This window comes from Monodelphis domestica, chromosome 3 (assembly GCF_027887165.1).
Source record: "Monodelphis domestica isolate mMonDom1 chromosome 3, mMonDom1.pri, whole genome shotgun sequence".
Lineage (NCBI taxonomy): Eukaryota > Metazoa > Chordata > Mammalia > Didelphimorphia > Didelphidae > Monodelphis > Monodelphis domestica.
This window is the reverse complement of record NC_077229.1, coordinates 430911914-430932481: the sequence shown is the minus strand read 5'-3', so window position 1 is coordinate 430932481 and position 20568 is coordinate 430911914. Positions and strand designations below refer to the sequence as shown.

The 20568-nt window shown below is 33.3% G+C and overlaps 1 protein-coding gene across 11 annotated transcripts in view; it reads left to right on the top strand.

Moving 5' to 3' along the window:
• TCF4 (transcription factor 4) overlaps positions 1-20568 on the top strand; it is a 438336-nt gene that overhangs the window by 137032 nt on the left and 280736 nt on the right. For all 11 annotated transcript variants that reach the window (XM_056824455.1, XM_056824457.1, XM_007487546.2 and 8 more), the window contains 2 exons: positions 11211-11272; positions 14495-14591. In XM_056824455.1, coding sequence (XP_056680433.1) covers positions 11211-11272; positions 14495-14591 — 159 coding nt within the window. Of the gene's footprint in view, positions 1-11210; positions 11273-14494; positions 14592-20568 lie in introns of those variants that run through there.

Here is a 20568-nt window from a genome sequence, read left to right as displayed (position 1 = left end):
CCAATTACAAGGGAATAACTGTATTAAGCTCCTGTGTTATGTCAACCTGCTTTGATTTGATTACTGCGAAAGAAATGGATTTATCTGTCAGTGTTACTTAATTAAGCCTTCTCATTGATGTTTTGCAGAGTAATATAGTGTGGTTTGCACATTTAAGTCTAAATACAAAGAAAATTGGCCTAAAACTAAGACATGACCCCTGAAGATAACATGCAGGATTGATAGCTTGTCATTTTCAGGTCACAGACTACGATGTTAACGTTAAGTGAAAGAACTTGACTATTGAAAGGATAGTATTAGAGCTGCTTTTATGGGAGTGAATTTTTAGCAAAGTGGATACAGACTAGATTTGGGAATGAGTTTTTAGTTTTGGTTGGTATTTAGTTTGTTTCTTTTTTTTCCCAGGAGTTTTTGTTTGTTTGCTTAGTTTGCTTTTGAAGGGCCAGTGTTTTAAATTAATATCTTATCCAACACTGGCCTAATATAAAATAGGAAAGTAAAAAGGATAGAATTTATTATGATAATATACTATTGGGAAAGATAAAAAAGAAAAAGGAAGTAGCATTTTTAAAGTATAAAGGGAAATAAAAAAAGAAGAAAAGAAGAGGTGTCATTTGGGAGTAGAGTATTGTAAATTCACAGCAATTACAATATACAAACATTTCAATTAAGCTAACATTCCCTTTCCTAGCGTTCCATAAAAATGGCACCCAAGGGAAACAAAGAGGAAGAGTAGATAAAACTGTTGGATGTTTCATCCTAGCTTTCTTTATTTTTTTATACTAAGTATAAATTGCTCATCAGCAAGACTTTTTAAAAGCAATGTATTAAAAATTAAGTTTTTAAATCTCTGTATTTTATACCATTGAAAACATTGAATTGTCTAGCATCAGAGTTGAATTTTCTGGTTTTCAAAAGTGAGGACTCTCCAAATTTATTCCTTTGCCATTTCAAAAGTACTATTTATACTTTCTGTCCTCATATATTACTTGCATTATGTATTGAAAGTAAACATGGGGAGGAACTAAATGATGACAACCTAAAATGATGTTATTAAAATTATTTGAGCTTTAAAAACACAATAACACTTTGCTATTCTGAGTCTTCAAGTAACCACATTAAATATTATTTAGCTTTTTAGTATGACGAATTGGGTTCAAATGTTTTCAGATGTTTGCCTTCACCTCATTTTATGCCTATGTGACCTGAAGTGTTTACTGAGTGTTTCCACAGGAGAATAAGAGTATCAAAGATCTTATAAAGGAATTTTAGTTTACTCATATCTCAAATATTAACATTGATTTATATGATTTCCTTATTAAAGGCTTTCCCTATTTAGAGAGTTGATCATAGCTGGGAATGATTTTAGAGGCCATTGAATATACCTCCTTATTTTATAGAAGACAAAATTATGAGGCTTAAGTAGTTTAAGTGACTCCAGTAAGCATCCTAGGCATGATTTGGACTTTTCTCATCTGATTAGGGATTTTAGAGGGATTTGCTTTCCTTTGCATTGAAAACCTCTTCTACATGAATACCCTTGTTTGTTGTATACATCAGTAGCCTCCATGGAACTGAAGAGGATATTATGTGTTTCATGATGTAACAACAGAGTTAGTATGCTAACTAGTATCAGTATCAATATCATTAATCTTTCATTTACTAATAGCTAGTAATAATAGTCATCATTTACATAGTGATTTAAGTTTTACAACAGACTTTACAAATATTATCTCATTTTATTCTCACTACCTTGGGAAATAGGTGGTTTCACTACCATTTAACAGATGAGGAAACCAAGGCAGACTGAGGTTAAATAACTTCCTAGAGTTATATAACTAGTGAATGTCTGAGTCTGGATTTGAACTCATCTTTCTGACTCCAGGTCCACTGTGTCATTGTGTCCACTGTGCTGCCTTGGTGTCCGTTTTTTAATTTAAGTTGTTTTCTGTTTAAGTCATCTGATCATCTAGGTAATTGAGCACATGTTATTCAGTTGAGATGTTGATTAATAATCCTCAAAGACAGAGACTTGATAAAAATTCAAAACCAATAGTTCGTTATATCTTATTTGCAAAAGAAATATCTACTTAGCATTGCTATGAATCTTCATGTAGCACCTTGTATTTCAGTTTAGTAGACATCAGTGACATTGATGGTGTCATTTTAAACACACAACAAATATGTCATTTTATGATGGAGACGGGCAGGATGTTCGAGTGGAGAATGCATTGGATTAGGAGTCAGACAATGTAGCGTGGCTGATTTCTACCTGTGTGACTGAAGGCTCAGTGTTTTTGTATATAAAATGAGTGGGTTGTGCTACATGTTCTCTACAATCCATCCTGGCTCTAGTTTCTATGAGTGACCTTTATCAGTCTAGGTTGTTTTAATCAGAATATAAGAGAACATGTTATTTTGCAATGCTAACAAAATGGATATGTCATTCCTGTGAAAGGATTTATATACATATGTATTCTAGGAAGATTATATATTTATACATATTTATTTTTATATTCTTTTATTATTTATAATATATTATATATTTTGTGTTTAAATATTTGTATGTATATAAGTTTTCCTGGAATTTTTAAGTTAGTGGGCATTCAATTTGAAGAACAGTTCACTTAGAATATAATGAAAACAATTATTTTCTATATATATATATTTTAAAGGTCACATTATTGGGAAAAAAACATTTGGAATTTAAAGGAAAATCTTTGCTTTAAAAAAATTCTTTTGCATTTTCCATAGTACACAAAATTCCTTCATCTTTTTACTGTATGGCATTGGTAGGAAATGTGAGGTCACATTCCCTTCTTTTCTTTCCTTTTCAGTCATGTTTGATATGGACATAGTTCTCAGAATGATCAAGGGGGCAAGGATGCTCCACTTTCCACTTGAAATGAGAAAACTCAAGGTTTCATGCAACAGAATCTTCAAGTTTAAAGGGGCAAACAAAATCACATTTTCATCACTAGCTCCATCAAATTTAGGCAGTGTTGGAAATTTTCTCATAAAGGCTGGAATCATTCATTATGAAGACCATCTTGTTTCCTACAGGGCAGGAGTACAGGAAGGACAAACCAGACTCATGGCACCGAATGTGTCTTCTGTCAATATTCAGTGCTTCTCAATTTCCCATACATCTGTAGTAGTACTCAATATTTGACACACAAATAACTCTACACTCAGAGCTCCTATTATATTGGGTGCTAATGAAAATGTGCACATCCTTAGCACGCTCTTTGCTGATGAAATATTTTGAACTCTAAATTCATCTGGCACTGACGGAGAGCATATGCCATCTCAGTTTGTATTGAGGGCCCAGCCAAGGGTTCTTCCTGGACTAGGAAATTAGTTGGAGCTACAGATGTACACAGTCTGTGATTTTCCAGTAATGGTGTAGAGGATATCGAATGGTGTCTGTTGCAGAGCAAAGGCTTTGAGATGGTATAGACCTTACAATGTTTCATGATTACCTTTCCATGAGTAACTTAGCTACATCATTCTCAGGACTCCATCTGAATATGTGGAAGCATTCAACAAATCACCAGAGAAATCTGTAGATTATTGTGGCAATATGGAAATACTCCTTCAATTAGCTGTACAGTTACAGAAGTTCTATGAAATTCCAGGGTGCTCTAGGAATTGTGAATGGGATGAACTTGGAAATGATGAATGTACCTCTCTGGGAGCCCAGAACTAATAGGGTAGGTCACGTACAGAAAGAGAATTAATTTTTTTCATGGGCAAATTGGTAGACAGGGTAACTGCACTTAGTTATAGAAAATGCTTCCAAAACTGATTAAATGTTGTCCAGACCTTTGGTCAGCACACATTGTCTAAGAAATCATATTTCATTATGTAAAGGGTATAAAATAAGGACAAATAAAAAGCAATTATTATGCAAAAATTTAAAAGCCACTGAATCAAATACTTAAAACTGAAACTGTATGAGGTGCCGAGGGATTTATAGAGAAGATGGGATTTGTGAAGTTTTAATATGAGAGTGTTATTTAACCAAGTCCAATAGTCAGGGAGAATATTTAATGATACTTGCCCTTCATGACAAACCTAGGAGTCATAAAAATATATTTTAAATATCCTAAACCATTCACGCCTTCATAGGTGGAAGGGCAACAATGCTGAAGGGTCTTGAAAGGCACATCTGGCCCTGGGGATATTAAAAGGCAAATGTGTCAACCGTATTGGAGATTGCATAATGGAATGCAAAGAGTACTGAATTCTAGTTTCAGCTTTGCTCTTTGTAACTATGTGATCCATGGACAAATCACTTGGGTCTCTTCATCTTTTAAAAAGAGACTTTTGCCAGAAAATCAAAAGAACTTTTCTAACATTAAAATTGAGATTGATTTCCTAAACCCCCAAGTCTGTTGGCCTTTTCTTAGCCCTAATTCTCTTTTATCTCTTTGTAGCATTATTAATGATTTTGAATAGTTACTTATTGTTGAAGCTTTTCTCATCTTGGCCCAATCGGTGGTGCCTTCTGCCATTTTTAACCCCGGTCTGTTAACTACTTCCATCCTGGACTGCCTCTTCATGAACTACTTTTGTTCACCTACCATGGCACTCACTGCAACTACTTTTACTTAGGATATTCTGCTTTCACATTAGCTGTATAAGAGACTAAGGTTTCCAAATTCTCATGTAAACTACTTCCTCTGGAATAAACACCTTTTTCCTTAAAAATTCTAAGGGCTTTTTTGTTAGTAACTACAGGAAAACATATAGAGATTTAAAATATAAACAAAAAGAGAAAGTTTAAAAGTTATAGGAAGTCTTAGATCTGATTTTCAATGAAACTTTAAGGGAGCTAGGCCTTGATCTTTCTTAGTTTCTCCTATTTGATATCTCCATTGTTTTAGTTCTTTCCAAAATTAGTCCTTTTGCTATTTTTAAAAGTCTTGGACTTTTAGGCAAGGGCAGTTCAGTTTGGCCTCATTGTTAATCTTCTCAACCTCTTTTAAAACTGATTTCTTAGTCCTGTGTCTGATTGCAAGACCCCTTATTAATTAAGATGTTTCTCTATCTAGATGTGTTTATCTTATTCCTAAAGATTTCTTCAAGAGACTTTTAAGTTTCTTGAACTGATCTTGCAGTCAGCTGCTTCATTCATATTGGAAATGCCTGAGGTTTGTCTCTTTGGAAGGCCTAACTCATCCTTCACCATTCCCTCTTTCTTTTGATCATTTTGTCTAAAGCAAATTCACTTCCTAATTGAGGATTGTTTACTTTGGGTGAAGTTTAACTTAATTTTTTATTTTTTTTTTATTTTTTCAATCTGGGTTATCATATGTGCACCTTTCTCCTTCCATAGCTTATCTCAAAAGTTTTCTCATGTTTCTTCCAATTTTGAAGACTGCACCTGCAGGTTGAATATCTCCCTACATTTCTGAGTGATGTCTGAGATGCCTTTGGCTTTCAACACATTTGCAAACCATATAGTTTGTGTGGGATAGATATCCATGTCTTTCAAACTATCAATCCTTATTTCCTTTTGTTCTCTTGGCAAATTTAAGCAAGTAAGGGAGAAAGACTGAATTCAAAGTTTATTGTCTGCTTTGTTCTAGGTGGTTTGCTAGGCTCTGTGTGTATAAAGACAAAAAAAAAAGATGCTACCCTTAAGGAATTTATATTTTAGTGTGTATGCAGAAAGCTGAGTAGGTCTACAACACTATACAAATAAATAAATATCAAATAATTTGAGGAGGTAGGGAGCATTAATAACTGGGTTGAGGAAAAGGAAAGGTCTTTCAGAAAAGGGAGCACCAGAAATGAACTTATTTCATAGTTCTCTGATTCTAATCTTATATTCTTTACAGTATCAGAAAAAAAGAATTTTAAATACAGTAAATAATAATGCGGTTCCCACCAATGGAAAGAAATAGGGCATTCTTTAATATCACCCATAATATTGCCTATTTTCCTTTTTCCTTCCTGGACACTGTTTCTCTAACTTCTTTGCCTATATTTCTCCCTCTTCTGTCCCCTACAATGTGTATATATCCTAAGACTTAGTTCAACATGTTGGGTATCTGTCCCTTTCCCTTCCCCCTTTGGGATAGCTCAACAATTTTCTTGTGCATAATTATCACCCCATACTTCTGATTATTATATCTCTACCTTTAACTCTTTCTATTATTCTCTGCTGAACTCTGGGCTAGCAGTTCTATGTACTGGTTATTTCTACATGGGAGCCTGTCTGTTATCTCAAACTAAAGGCTTGTAAAATTGAGCAACATCTTTTTCTTCCACAAGTCCTACCTCACAGTTTGAGTTTTGAGTCTGCTGCAGTAATCTACTGCCTTCAATTGCTCCCCTCTTCTGTTCTTCCTGCATACCACCACCAGATTAATCTTTCAGTAGTGACATTTTGAGCACGTCATTCTCCTTTGAGTAAGAATCCTTTGAGCCACTCCATTGCCTATGAAATCAATCGAGACTTTTAGTCTGCCATTTCCAGAGCCCAGTATTCTGGCCCTAGCCTGCCTTTCCAACTTCTCTACTTCTACCAAATTTATCTACTCACTCCCTTTAAAGGAGACAGGCTTATTTCTTTCTGTGTTTATGCTTTTTTTTTTTTTATCACTGTAATCTCTACCTAGAATTCTTTTATTCTTATTTCCCCCTCCCCAGCCATAGGAGTTCTGCTCTTATTTCAAAGTTAGCCCAAGATTCATGTCTAATGTGAAGTCTTTTCTGGGCACCCCAGTTTGCAGTGACATTTTCTTGTGAGCTATGAATGCATTTACTATCTGGATTATATGATATGCAATTGATATGTCACTATGTAGTAGTATTTTTGTATCTTGGCTCCCAAACTAGATTCTATGCTGCTTGAAGGTCAGAATCATATTTTTTTTTATTTTCCACATCCTTAGAGACTCACATAATATCTTGTATATGTGAACTTTCCACATATACTTGTTGATAGTGAATTCAGGAAACACATTGGCCTTTTGAAGTTCAGTGATAGGATTTTTTTTTTTTTTAGCTTGAAGGGACTATAAAACCAGGGACTTATCAGAATTGAAAAGGACCCTAGAAATTATCTGGTCTACTCTACACTTAATAGATGAGGAAAAGCGAGGCTCAGAGAATCGAAGATTCAGAGGTAAAAGATACCTTGCAGGCCCTCAAACTCATCCTTGTTATTTATAGAGAGTAGTTTGTCTAAGATTGAAGTTCTTTTTTTTAAAATCATGGTTCCCTTTGGCAGTCTTATAAATCTTCTAGACCTCTGCATTACTTTTATTCAAAATGGAAGGAAATGCCAAACTTCACTTAGAGGATAATGAAAATAAAGATGTAACATTTTTCCCATCCAAGTCCCCAGACTCTTAGAAATCCATTCTTTGATTCATTAGGGCTCCAAAGATTTCAGGTTAAGAACACCAAGTCTAAAGTATTTTATCTGGTAGAGGTCTTGTGGTATAATGTATAAAAATCTGGTCTGGGGAGGACCCCACTTCCAGACATATACTGGCTATAATCCTGGACAAGTCATTTTATTTTCCCAAATAACTTTCTAAAACTGAGGTACAGAGAGGGTACAGTTCCTTACCCAAAGATTGAGTTCCTCAGCACTGATGAAATCAGATTACACAGGTCCTGCCGAATAGTCCTTCACTTTACACTTCCCCTATACCCAGCCAGTTAGGGCCAGATCTAGAACCCAGTTCAGTTCTCTATCAGCTGAGCAGGCTTGAAGTTTAAATAATTATAGGGTGAAAGATAAATAAAAGATACATAAATCAAAATTATTCTGGTCCAAAAGCTTTACTTTTCCTCTCTGCAGCTATAATTGTTGTTAGGGATAAGAGAAGGAGAGACTTCTGAATTCTCACTATATTTGACTTTTTTACTTTTAGTATTTAGTATTCTAATCAAATGAACAAAAAAAAAGATGGCTTCGTAAGAATATATTCTCTATCCATGAGCCAGCTCTGATCCCCAAAGAGTTTTTGTCTTTGTGTGGGAAGAGTCTAGTCCGGTGCCACACCTTCTATACATTTAATAAATGCTTAGAAAATTGAATTGAATTTATCTCGGTGTTTCTTATTGGAATTCATGATTCTACCTTGGGATTATGCCAGCTGCTTGCTTCTTTCCTTTTCCCTAATGTAGTTTATGTATTTCCTTTTTTTTATTCCTTTCTCAGAAAGTGAAGTGAGGTAGAGAGAGGAGTCAAAGATCAATTGAGTCAATTTTGCATTTTTTGCTTGTACTAGTTTTATTTTGTACTTGCTGCTATATTGTTCAGTAATTTTCATCATTTTCTAGAAGAATATCCTAGCTCATGAACAATATTTCTCATAATTATTTTGCACACTCGGTAAATGTTTGCTAACTAATTGTTAGCTCTGATTTAAGGACTTTTTTTCCCAAACTAATGACATTTAAGACCATGAAATGACCTGTAAAGTTTCAGTTGTCCATTGCTATTACTCTATCTCCCAGTTCAACATCAGTTATATCAAAATTAAAATTAGATCAGGGCTTATGACCATTTCTGAGGAACTGTTGCAATTTGTCCTGACTGATGAATGAGAGCCTCAGGCTTTGCTCATGCCTAAGAAAAGAAAGAAAGAACAACAAATAGGAAGAGAAAAGAAATGTGATTGAGTAGAACTACACAGGAGGGAGAGGCATAAAGAAAATAGGTAGAAAAAAGAGCAGCTTTATCTGATTGGCTGGGAATCCATGTGTGAAGGAACCCAACTAGTATTTAACCTGCTTTGAAAAAGCTTGACTTCCAACATTTTTAATTAGTGGATTGCTCGCTTTTGAAAATGCCCAGTTGGGAATACTCAAGTTTTGATGTATTTTAGCTGCCTGTTAATTAGCTGGCTGCTAGTTGACCGTCATCTTTACTTTTTCACGTAGGCAGAAGAAGCATATGAAGAACCCCTGCAAAGCCTCAGCCTTAATCTGAGATAGACTTCAGAAATTGCAGGGCATATAATAGGAAATGGGATTAGAAGCCCAATCCTAATTCTTCCTCTTATTTTTCCTTTCAGTGTTATCATTTATTATATAGTGCTCCCCTCGTTCCTCTCATTTATACATTTTTTAAAAAATGGAAAACAAATGATTCACTGTGAAAGAACTCATATATACATCCTAGGAAGTAGATGAATTCTAATACTGTTCTTCTTAACTTTCTTCTTCCTTTTAACTTGAGATTTGGTTATGTTTGCTTTTTTTTTTCTTTAAACCCTTACTTTCCATCTTAGAATCAATCCTGTGTATTGGCTCCAAGGCAGAAGAGTGGTAAGGGCCAGGCAATGGGGGTCAAGTGACTTGCCCAGGATCACCCAGCTGGGAAGTGTCTGAGGCCATATTTGAACCCAGGACCTCCCATCTCTAGACCTGGCTCTCTATCTACTAAGCTACCCAACTGCCCCCTATGTTTTCTTTTTTTAACTAAGCCTCTCATCTTTTAGGCTTTCTAGTTAAGGCACTAAATTTACTTCATTAATCCATATACTTCATTTTAGGACTAAAATATATGTTGATTTCTTTAGTTGTGAGAAGAAGAATAATAAATTCTTAAGAATTGTAATGGAAGAAGGATGATATTATTTATATGTTTTCTATTTAAAATACTTGATTTCTGCTTTTGGATTAGGATAACTTCAGAGGACACACACAATAGTGTGAAAAACTGAGAGACCTGAAAAATCATTTTGCAGAGTATTTCAGAAAAACCATCCACATTGCAACTCAGGTTATTAGTTTTTTAACAGCAGATTTAGAGAAGGTTCATGTCTTCTCAAAGGCCTTGATGCAATCCCAGGGGTTTTCTTGGCCTGCCTTGAAGCATACAATACCCTGATTTTGACTGTCAATGGCAGAAATCTCTTTGCAGTTGGAATAGCTTTTGAAGTGACAAAGGCTTCTTCTTCTTAACTATATAACTAAAAGAACTAAAAACAACTTAAAAAAAAAGAACAGTTCAAGTTCATTGCTAATAGTGAATTGTTGTTGACTTCTTAAGATACATGGAATCACCATTGTACCTTGTACTCTATAAATAAATCAGTCGATTATGCCATGATGATCATATGCTGATAATAAAATAAAATCAATAAAGAATGGTGGTAGTAGCGTTAAAGGAATAAACAGTATCATTGAAATGTTAGGAAACAAACAAATTTTCACAATTCCTCCTCGATTTTGTCATGAGAAGTTTGTGACGGCTGTCTGTTATCTGCAATGAAGTCATAATTAATAGCACATCAATAAAACTTTTATTTTTTACCAAGGATATTTATTCAAAGAAATTTGATATCTTTCATATTAACTAAATCTTCTAACGGTGATGTGTTTAAATAACATATTACTTTCTAAGCTATACCTCTCATATTTCAGATCTTCCAGTTGGGGCACTAAGCTTCTTTCATTTATCCATTACAGTTATTTAGTTGGTAATAGAATTTATAGTAATTCCAATGTTTTGTGGCATTTTGGGCTTTATCACAGTTCCTTGTATCAGATTTATTGGTGTACCTGTTATACCCGCTGACTAGACTCTTATGGCTCTCAGAGGCATAAGATTTTGTCTTTTTTTATCTTTGTATTTCTAGTACTTTTAAATGACAGGTGTTTAATATAAAATGCTTGTTTCATTTCTCTCTTGCCATTTGGGAAAAAGTTAAAGAAAATATTTATTAAATATAAGTTCACATATGGCCTTATTTTACTTTATATTTGATGACAAATGTACATAGTCCTCAAGTAAAAGGCAAGAAGTGTCTTGACGAAAGGATACAGCCAATTCATTTATACTTATATATGGGTTTTCCCCCTTTATTTCAGTTCATTTTTTTTCGTTAAAGAGAGAAGAAAAGTTTGAGAAGCCTATTTGGTTATAGATTTTGATAAAAATTTAAGAATAGTTATAATAGTACCAAAAATTAAGGTTCATAAAATACTGAAGGGTGGATATAATTTTTTATGTTCAAACCTCTGGTTCCTGAGGGTCCAGTTCATTTCTGCTGTGAATTTAAATGAGTTAATTTAAGTAGTTGGGTCAGAAGCCACTATCATCATGGTAGCCCTGTGCCTGATTCTTAATTAAAGGCAACAGGAGATTAATTTGAAACATTAATTTAAAAGTGCACATATAAAAAGAAAGAATTATTGCAATAAAGCCTAAAGAACTTTTTTTTCCTTGTCCCTAGATGTAGAAGACAGAACTAGCTCAGGGTCCTGGGGGAATGGAGGACATCCAAGTCCATCCAGGGTAAGTATATCTAATCTTTTTTTCTCCATAACCAGACAGTCTGCATATATAAATTGACAAATGTAATGTAAGTTTCATACACCTGACTTTGTAGAAATTAGTGCATACTAAGTTGATAGCTGATCAGCTTGTCTTTGGAATTACATTTTTTCTTCTTTACTGTCTTATCTGATTCTGTTATTGGATTTGACACTTACCTCCGTTCTCTGACCAGAAGCATTTTTCAGGGATTGATCCAATACTAGGGAAAATGATAAGTGGTAGGCTGGGCAGCTTAGAAACAATGATAAAAAGAATTGGCTATGTAGCTTATGACTCTTGGGTATTATTAAATATATTAGTCTGGCAAGGGATTTTGATTCAGAAATATGTTACTACTATTTTACCACAAGAATATTTGATCACTAATTGGTCACATGGGCACATTCAAATTATACTGTTTTCATGTCATTTTCATGATGCTCTTTTTCATTTTTTCATTATTTGTCTGATTTTAGCTGAGTTTTAATGGAAGAGAGATTTAGATGTGAGTTAGGGCATACACATTCTAGTCTTGTCTCTGTCACTAATTTCTTATGTCCAAGTGATATGGGAATAAAGTACTTAGTTATAGGAGCCTCAGTTCCACATCTGTAAAATGAGAGAAATGGACTAGATGATTTCTGAGGTTCTGTCAACTCCAGTGTTTAATGATATTAGCACACAGCTAGGCTTCATTGAATCAAATAGCTAATTGCCCATCCCCATACAAATGGGAAAAAAAAAACCTCACATAGCATGTTTCATCATATTTTATATATGTTGGGATGTGCAAATTTGTGTATGTGTGGGATGAGTAAGATAAACCAAAACTATCAGCTTAGTAGGAAAAACAAAACAAAACTAAAGCTGAGAAGGATTTATATATAAATTGCTTGGGGGGGGTGTTATATTTATTGGAGAAGGACTTTATTTTGGCATCAGAGGCATATTAAGAAATAAAACTGTCAAAATCAGAATATTTTAGAGTCCTGTGGGTCTCTACACTTCAACTAGTTTGTTGGCACTGTCTTCCTAACTTTAGTTTCTAAAGTAAAGCATTTTCTTTATACTTACCAATCACTTTGTTGAGTCCTTGCACCAGCTGTCAAGTCTGATATTCTAATGTGTTAGATGGATGGGTTGAGGAAAATTTCCTCCTCCTCATGTTACAGTCTTCACTCAAAGAAGGAAATTCATTCCTCTCAACAGTAAGTGTAGGAGATAACTGCATTTCTCATGATTATGAGGATATTCAGATTTATTGGATTTCTTGTGGTTTTGCCTTATCTGTATCACAATAGTTTTATTCCTCTCTCTGAAAAATGGCCAGGTTAGACTCATCCAGACTTTTTTTTTTTTGATGTTTTCATCAATTTGTCTGAAAACTCAAAGATATCTCAGTGAACAGTTTTGAACTTGTTATAATTTTATTTGTATTTTCTTTCTTTTCTTCCTTTCTTCCTTTCTTCCTTCCTTCCTTTCTTTCTTTCTTTCTTTCTTTCTTTCTTTCTTTCTTTCTTTCTTTCTTTCTTTCTTTCTTTCTTTCTTTCTTTCTTTCTTTCTTTCTTTCTTTCTTTCTTTCTTTCTTTCTTTCTTTCTTTCTCTCTCTCTCTCTCTCTCTCTCTCTCTCTCTCTCTCTCTCTCTCTCTCTCTCTCTCTCTCTCTCTCTCTCTCTCTCTCTCTCTCTCTCTCTCTCTTTTCTTTCTTTCTTTCTTTCTTTCTTTCTTTCTTTCTTTCTTTCTTTCTTTCTTTCTTTCTTTCTTTCTTTCTTTCTTTCTTTCTTTCTTTCTTTCTTTCTTTCTTTCTTTCTTCTTTTTTGAAAATCCAAATTCTCATTTCATCAGTATCATTGAGTAGTTTTACACATGGGCAGATTTGTAAAGTTTTAGAATTTCAGTGATCTTTAATTTGTTTGAATAAATATGAAAAATGGTAGATGTAGAATACTTTTGCCAGAGCTTAGCAGACTGGTATAGTCTGTCACCAAAAGTAAAATACATTTTATTGTTCATACTGAGCTCAACTTTTTTCCTAGGGGCAGAATCTGCCCTTTGAATAACATATTTGGTTGTAGATTTCGATAAAACGTAAAAAGTATTTATATGTATAAAACATTGAGACTTACAAAACACTGGTGGGTGTAGACCAGCCTTCTAAGTAAATTTAATTTAGACTTCTCTGACTGTACAGCCTTTTGAAAAAGAGGATTTTTCTGATCATTTTAAGCATTATATCAAGATGTAATAAACATTTTGATAAAAAATAAAAATCTGCTTTTCCCTTTATATATTGGGATCAACACATTAAAAGTAAGTTATTCATTGAGAGTATTTTTTTTTAGAATTTTTTTGCCTTCAAAATAAAGAGGAAAAGAACAGCTATTAAGAATATCTACTTTACAAGCTATGTGCCTTTATGCCATGTGAAATGTCAGTACTACTTAAATGTTCTGATGTGTTTGATGTTTTTCAAAATCACTTATTAGTTACTTATAACATGAAAATAAGAAATACATGTTAAAATATTCTGGCATGAGGGAGCAGTTACATGAATCAGTGGATTGAGAGCCAGGTCTAAGGATTGGAAGTCCTGGGTTCAGATCTGGCTTTAGCTACCTACTAGTGGTATGACCTTGGGCAAGTCACTTAACCTCAAATGCCTAGCCCTTCTTGTTCTTCTGCCATAAAACCAATATATAGTATTGATTGTACAATGGGAAGGTAAGGGTGCTTAATAAAAAAAGATGTTCTGGCATGAATTATTGTATTACAAAATGGATCCATTTTGTATTCTTTAGAAATAATTATATGTCAGTATATCTAAGTAGCCTTTAAAATGAAACAAAATGAAAACTCTTTTTTTTCCCTTATAACATTTTAATACTACAATCTGAACTGCTTAATTGTGAAAGCAAGTAAAAATAAGGTTTCTGAATACTATTTTGATTTGTAATCTAAGGAAAAATGTTTTAAGAATGGACAATAATAGTATTAAAATTCCAAAGCCCCTTTTTATGATCATAATTATTTTTAAGTTGAGAAAATTCAGTAAAGTATTTACAGCTATGTATTTATTATGTAGAAACGACAACTTTCTAATTCCAGATTGAGTGTAATTTCTACCATGTACAAATACTGCTTTTCTGCTTGTGTAAATGTTTATATTTAAATCTCATAACTTATATCATTATTTTGACAACAGAACTATGGAGATGGGACCCACTATGAACATATGACCAGCAGGGACCTTGGATCACATGACAATCTTTCTCCTCCTTTTGTCAATTCCAGAATACAAAGTAAGCAGATATGTTTTGAAAATTATATATTCCTTTCTGAATAATTATGTTTTATTTGCTTGAAAAGCATATGTCTAGTGTTGTGATTTTTAGGACCTTATAATTTACATATAACTTAGTTATCTTAACTAATCTTCTATATTTGGCCCATTTTATATATGTATACCATTGAGAAATTATGGAATTTATTATGTATATATATATATGATACACAGAGTAATAAATTTTATGTGAGTTTGGCATGTTAAGGCTGGTGTTTATATAAAATCTGACCCAAATGCTTTCATTTAAATAATGAGCTATTGACAAGAAGTAGCATTAGTGCAACAGAAGTATAGAAAGCTAAAAGTTGAAGAAGCTGAAACATTAAGATTGATTTTTTTTCTTTTTGTTTACTTGAACTCTTTCTTGGTAGAGAAAAAGAAGCCACCTATTTTGCATGCATACCAATATCACTTGTGAATTTTCAACTTAAAGGCTAGGAAAGAATGCATAGGTTTATAAGGCTATGAAATGACTGTCAGAATGTGGAAAGTGTAGCTGTCAAGTCCTGAACTTGGGGACTAAAGACCTGAACCAGCTATATTCTGTTTCACTGAAACCAGGTTAGACACTGATTGAGATGGCAGGCTAGGGACCAGTATGCCCTTCCTTGTGGAGTCATTTGTATATTTTTTATTCCTTTGACCACACTGTGGAGATGTTAGTTTAATCACAGCTGCCTTAGCAATGAACAGATCATTTTATAGGTCCCTCTAGCTGTTTATCTTAGTTATAAGTGATGAATGGTCTTTGTTAAATTAAATAAACATGCAATTAAAAATATTAGTAATCTCTTATTGTGGCTATGATTCTCTTGAATCAATCAGTAAATTAAGTGAAATCCCTTGGTTCAACTAGTTGGATCATCCTACAAAGAATAGATGACCATGACTGTGTGTTTTGAAATATGTCCTGTTTTTTAAAAATGCCGCGGAACATACATTGTTGTTTTTTTTTTAAAGTAATGTTATGTATCATAATCAAACCCATCAAAGGAACTTGAGGCATTGAACTCAATGCCAATATAGGAAGAGAAAGGCTGACATTTCTACTTTAACTGATGACATCAGTTTTGGTATTTAGAAGTGACATTGGGGCCCCATATTTAAACCCTAGCAGCATATTTTTAATCATAGGGTATGTGAACATATGTAGCATTAAGATATTCTTACTTCTAAATGATAATTTATTTGTTGATGTTTTATTTTAATAAGGTAAAAACTCATACAAACACTTCTTTTAAAAAGTTATATGTAATTGATAGGTAACATTTTTCTCATTTAGAGAAGCTCAGATTTCCAAGGAAATATATAGTTTATTCATTTTTAATAATTAAAAATAAACTTTAATTCTAAGATCCTATGTACTTAAACCTAAAAATAGTAGAGGGCAGAGTTTTGAGAATAATAGTTTTTACATGCGAGTGCCTAAGCCATGAACCAGTATAAAAGAAGGTTCCCTGAAGGGTCCTAAAACTATCCTTCTGATGATCTTAAATAATTCAAACTGATTAAATGGATATTTATTTTCTTTAGAGGGGTGTATTAACATATGAGAAAAATAAAGTGGCTTAGTACAGATAACTTAATAAATTAAAATAACAGAACAAAGTAATGCATACATATTAAATAATAATAATGTTCTATATTTCCCAAGGGGGGAAAATATTCAAAAGACCAGATTGCTTTTTCAATCTGAACAGTATTTAAAATTTAAGTTAGCTAGAGCCCAGGGCTGACTCCTTTCAGTTTGTTGTTGTTTAAGCTGAAAATCCATGTCAGCCAAGCTCTTTTATTCTGTCTGCCCTCCTTCCCATTAAACTCTTAAATATGGAGGCCAAGACAGTCTACTGCATTGTGATAGGAAATGCAACTCTGTCCACGAGTCTCCCACCCACTGCTTTTAATGAAAGAGCTGCTCTGTCAGATAAGCTGTCTGGTCTGAAACATGGCTCTTCATTGTTTACAAACTGCTACATTTTCCACCTCTAGCAGATTTTTGCACAGAAAAGAATTGTGTTTGAACTAAATGGTTTATCTGACATTAATGGGGCAGTGTCAGACTTGGGTCAGGGCAGTCACCCTCAGAATTGGGAGGACACTGAGCAAATGACTATTAATTTTTTTTAAAGGAGAAATAGTGACTTCGGTTAAAAATTAAAAGGAAGAAAGCAAATCTTAAGATCTTGTTAAACATCCCAATAAAGAATTTCTGATCTACTGGTGTCAACCTAAATGCTTAGTTAGAATTTGTTAACAGTATGCAGTAATGATATTGCCTCGAAGGTTGCCTTCATTCAAAAGGAGATGTATTCCCCCACAACTTTATACTTTTATATTTTGTTATGCTCTCTTTATAGAAGATAGTTTTGAAAAAATTAGAAGTAACTGATTTTCACAGAAGTTAACTTGTACAAAAGAAGACCAACTATCTAGTTCAGCAACTTGAACTTAATAGCTAACAGAGAAACAGATAGACACAGACACACAGGCACAGTATCACAGTCTATTATTTGGGTCCAAATTTATATTAAAAGTCACAACCTTTCTGAGAGTTGTTCTTGCCTAAGAAACAGTAGGGTCTGTCTAACTCTGTAGGTTTCTGACAGAGTTCCAGTGTCTAACCTCAAAATCTGACACTGGTTCTCATTAAAACTACAAAGGATTTCTTTACATTTCAAAGGCTTAATTCTCCCATGATTTCACATCGGGGCTAGGGCTATAGCATCAGCAACGTCAGCCCCTTTTTTGGATAAGATTTGTGACAGTCGAATCAATCAAGGCTAAGATTGAATAAGATATCTATCAGATATAAGTGACACTGATTTTTACAGGAAGGAATTATTAGCTGTAGATGGCATAATTTTTATTTTGAAGTCAACTGTTGATTCTGTGAGGTTTTCCTTTATATGACCAGAAAAATCAAAGTATTGAGCCACTTTCTGACTTCTCTTTTGGGAGTAAATATCAAAACCTTGATGTGTGGGACTAGACTTGGCATTTATGGGAATAAACTACATAGGCAGTGATAGTATATTGTAATGAAAATCTAATATAGTAATATCCTTTTATTATAATCTTGGTCCTTTGGGATGTTTATAAGATTTGTATTAATATTACATATTTGTATATTCGAATATACTTTTAATTTATATATTGCATGCTGCAAAACAGTTTGAAAATGATAACTTTGCCATAGCTACTACTATGAAGACATACTGTTAAATGATTAATACTCATACCTCCTAATGAAAAAAAAATCCCTAAACCAAAATAGTAAAGCAAACACCCCCCCTCTTATACTTAAAAAGTAATATGCATTTCTTGGTTTTGAGGATTTCATCAAAAAGAAAGCAAAACTTTCAGGCTCTTCTGCATATGTTTCCACACTATTGGGAAATTTAAGGCAGCAATCACTATGTCAAATCTTTTTAAAAGTAGGAAAGACAGGCATCCTTTAAAAATAGGTATTAAAATACCATATCAACCCAGATGGTTCTAAATACACTTTTCATCCAGCGGTTTAGTGAATAAACTTAATCCACGCAGATATATATGATCACTCTGCGTAGCATTTGATGTTACATTACCCCTAAAGTATTTTCTCACTGAAGAATCATTAAATTTAATTAAATGAGTCAAATGTTTATTCTATCCCTGCCTTGTGAAAGATATTCTACTTGGTTTGGGTACTCCAAAGATCTAAAACCAACAAAAAAAGGAGCTTACAATCTATGGGAGAGATATCACATACATACAAGTAAGTATGAATCTAGAAAGAATGTATTAAGGACAAGAGACAGACAGACAGACACTAAGTGCTCTAAGAACATTTAAGTTGGGAGAAATCACTAACCTTGATACTCACACATTGACATTCTTAATACAAAGGCTAACCACTGCCTGGCAAGTAGTATATTTCTTTTGGCATATACCTTAGATTTGGAACTATGCACTTGAGTCTTCTATGTTATTAGGGGAATCTTTATCTGGACAGGATTATTTTTAGTGACCAACAAAAGCACCAAGCAAGGATTATCTGAATTTTAGAATTTTTTTCCCCAACCAGTAATAATGTACTACAAGGAATTATTGAAAGACATTTTACTACCACAGAAAAATGCTTTTTTCCACTAAATCCTTTTTCAGTCATGTAAGGATCTAAGGTGGCATTTTTCATCTATTTTCCCAGAGATTTAGGTAATTGTTAGATTTGTAAGAAGACAAGTGATCAGATGATGTACTTGGTTTGTTAACAGAAAATTCATTGTGAACTTCTTGAGTTTCCTTAATTTGGTAAATGATTCTAATCTTACCCTATTTGAGATCTTGCCAGAACATTAACTTATTTATTGACAAGGAGTAATTCTTCATAAAACTTCACTAGCCTAATGGAATATTTCAATACAAAGATTCTCTTGAGGTTTCAGGCAGTGCTGAAGAGAGCTACTGGTTTATCAAATGACCTTTGAATCTCATCTGGGTTAGTGGTTGATATTTTGATTTGGTTACTGTGGTCATATTGTGACAGCTGTTGATTCATTATAATTCAGTTCCACTCCTCAGTTTGCCTGGCAGGAATATTCAGGTTTGTATTACTTTGAAATGTTTATGGCTATCCTGAGCTTAGCTTAATAGAAGAGAAGGGTTAAAAAAGTTGTGTTTTAATTAAAGACCCAATAGCAATTCCCTGAAAGAAAGGAGGCTTTTTGATAAATGACCAATTCAGAATAAATTCTATCTAATAGATGCATTTATTTTTATTGGAAAAATAAAAAAAAGAATGAAATTAAGAGGTTCTGAACAATTTATGAAATCTATAAAACTTATATAATTGGCTTCTAACTTCTAATTCCAAATCCAAAGGAAAAAAAAAGACCATTAATAACAAACAAATACTGCCACCACACTGAAATTATTTTCTTTATCTTTAAGGTGAAATTTGTCTTTCAAAATAGAAATTTTTTAATAATGCAATGCCGAAAGTGATAGAATAAGTATAAGAATGACAAGTATTTAATATTTGTGAATGATGAAATGAGAACCAACTAATTAATTGAAAATCAATTTTAAAGAAATAACTGAATCTTAGAAAACTTTCTATTGGTGTAAATTTTCTTCACTAACCGTTTTTTCCAACATATTTTTGAAATTGGATAGTGATGTTAAAAAGGAATGTATGTAATTGTTAGTTGGGTGACTTCTCAAAAAGCACTTTGCTTATTAATTCTCTTAAATTGCTGTTTACTTTTTGAGGTTACTGGGATATTGTTTTTTTAAATGTCTAACTGATATTATTTAAAAATTAATTTCTGAGACAAGAAACAGGGTCCTCTCAGTTTTCTGATCTATTTTATTCCTGGATCTGATTATTTTTTGTGGGTAATATGTTTTTTAATAAGTTTTATTGATATGTTTTGTTCTTTTATCACCTCAATTTCTCTCCTGTCTCCCTGTTTGCTTCTCTTGTTCATTATATCAAAGAATAATAATAAGAAAAAAGAGCTGAATAAACCAACCAAAATATAAAAGAAATCAAACCTTGTATGTTCCATCCCTATCAATCTTAATTTTGTAAGAATGGGTGAGGTATCTCTTTATTGACCTTTTTTGAGGTAGAGCTTGGTCATTATACTTTCTCAACTTCGTACTTCCATTATTGAGACCTCCCCTTCCCCCCCTTTGCTAGTAATGGTGTATATTTTTCATCTCACTTTGCTTACTTCTCTTTTATATCCCCTCATTATAGCACTTCATTTATGTTTATCAGATTCTTAATATTCATTATATGGATTATTTTTACTGAGATATACCTTCATTCAAACCATTGTTTTGAAAACCACATTTGCAAGAGTTCTGTCTCAATAGAGGTACAAGCTAATATTCCATGGCAAGAAGGCAATTCATGTACCTCTGGCAGACCACAGGTCTTCATC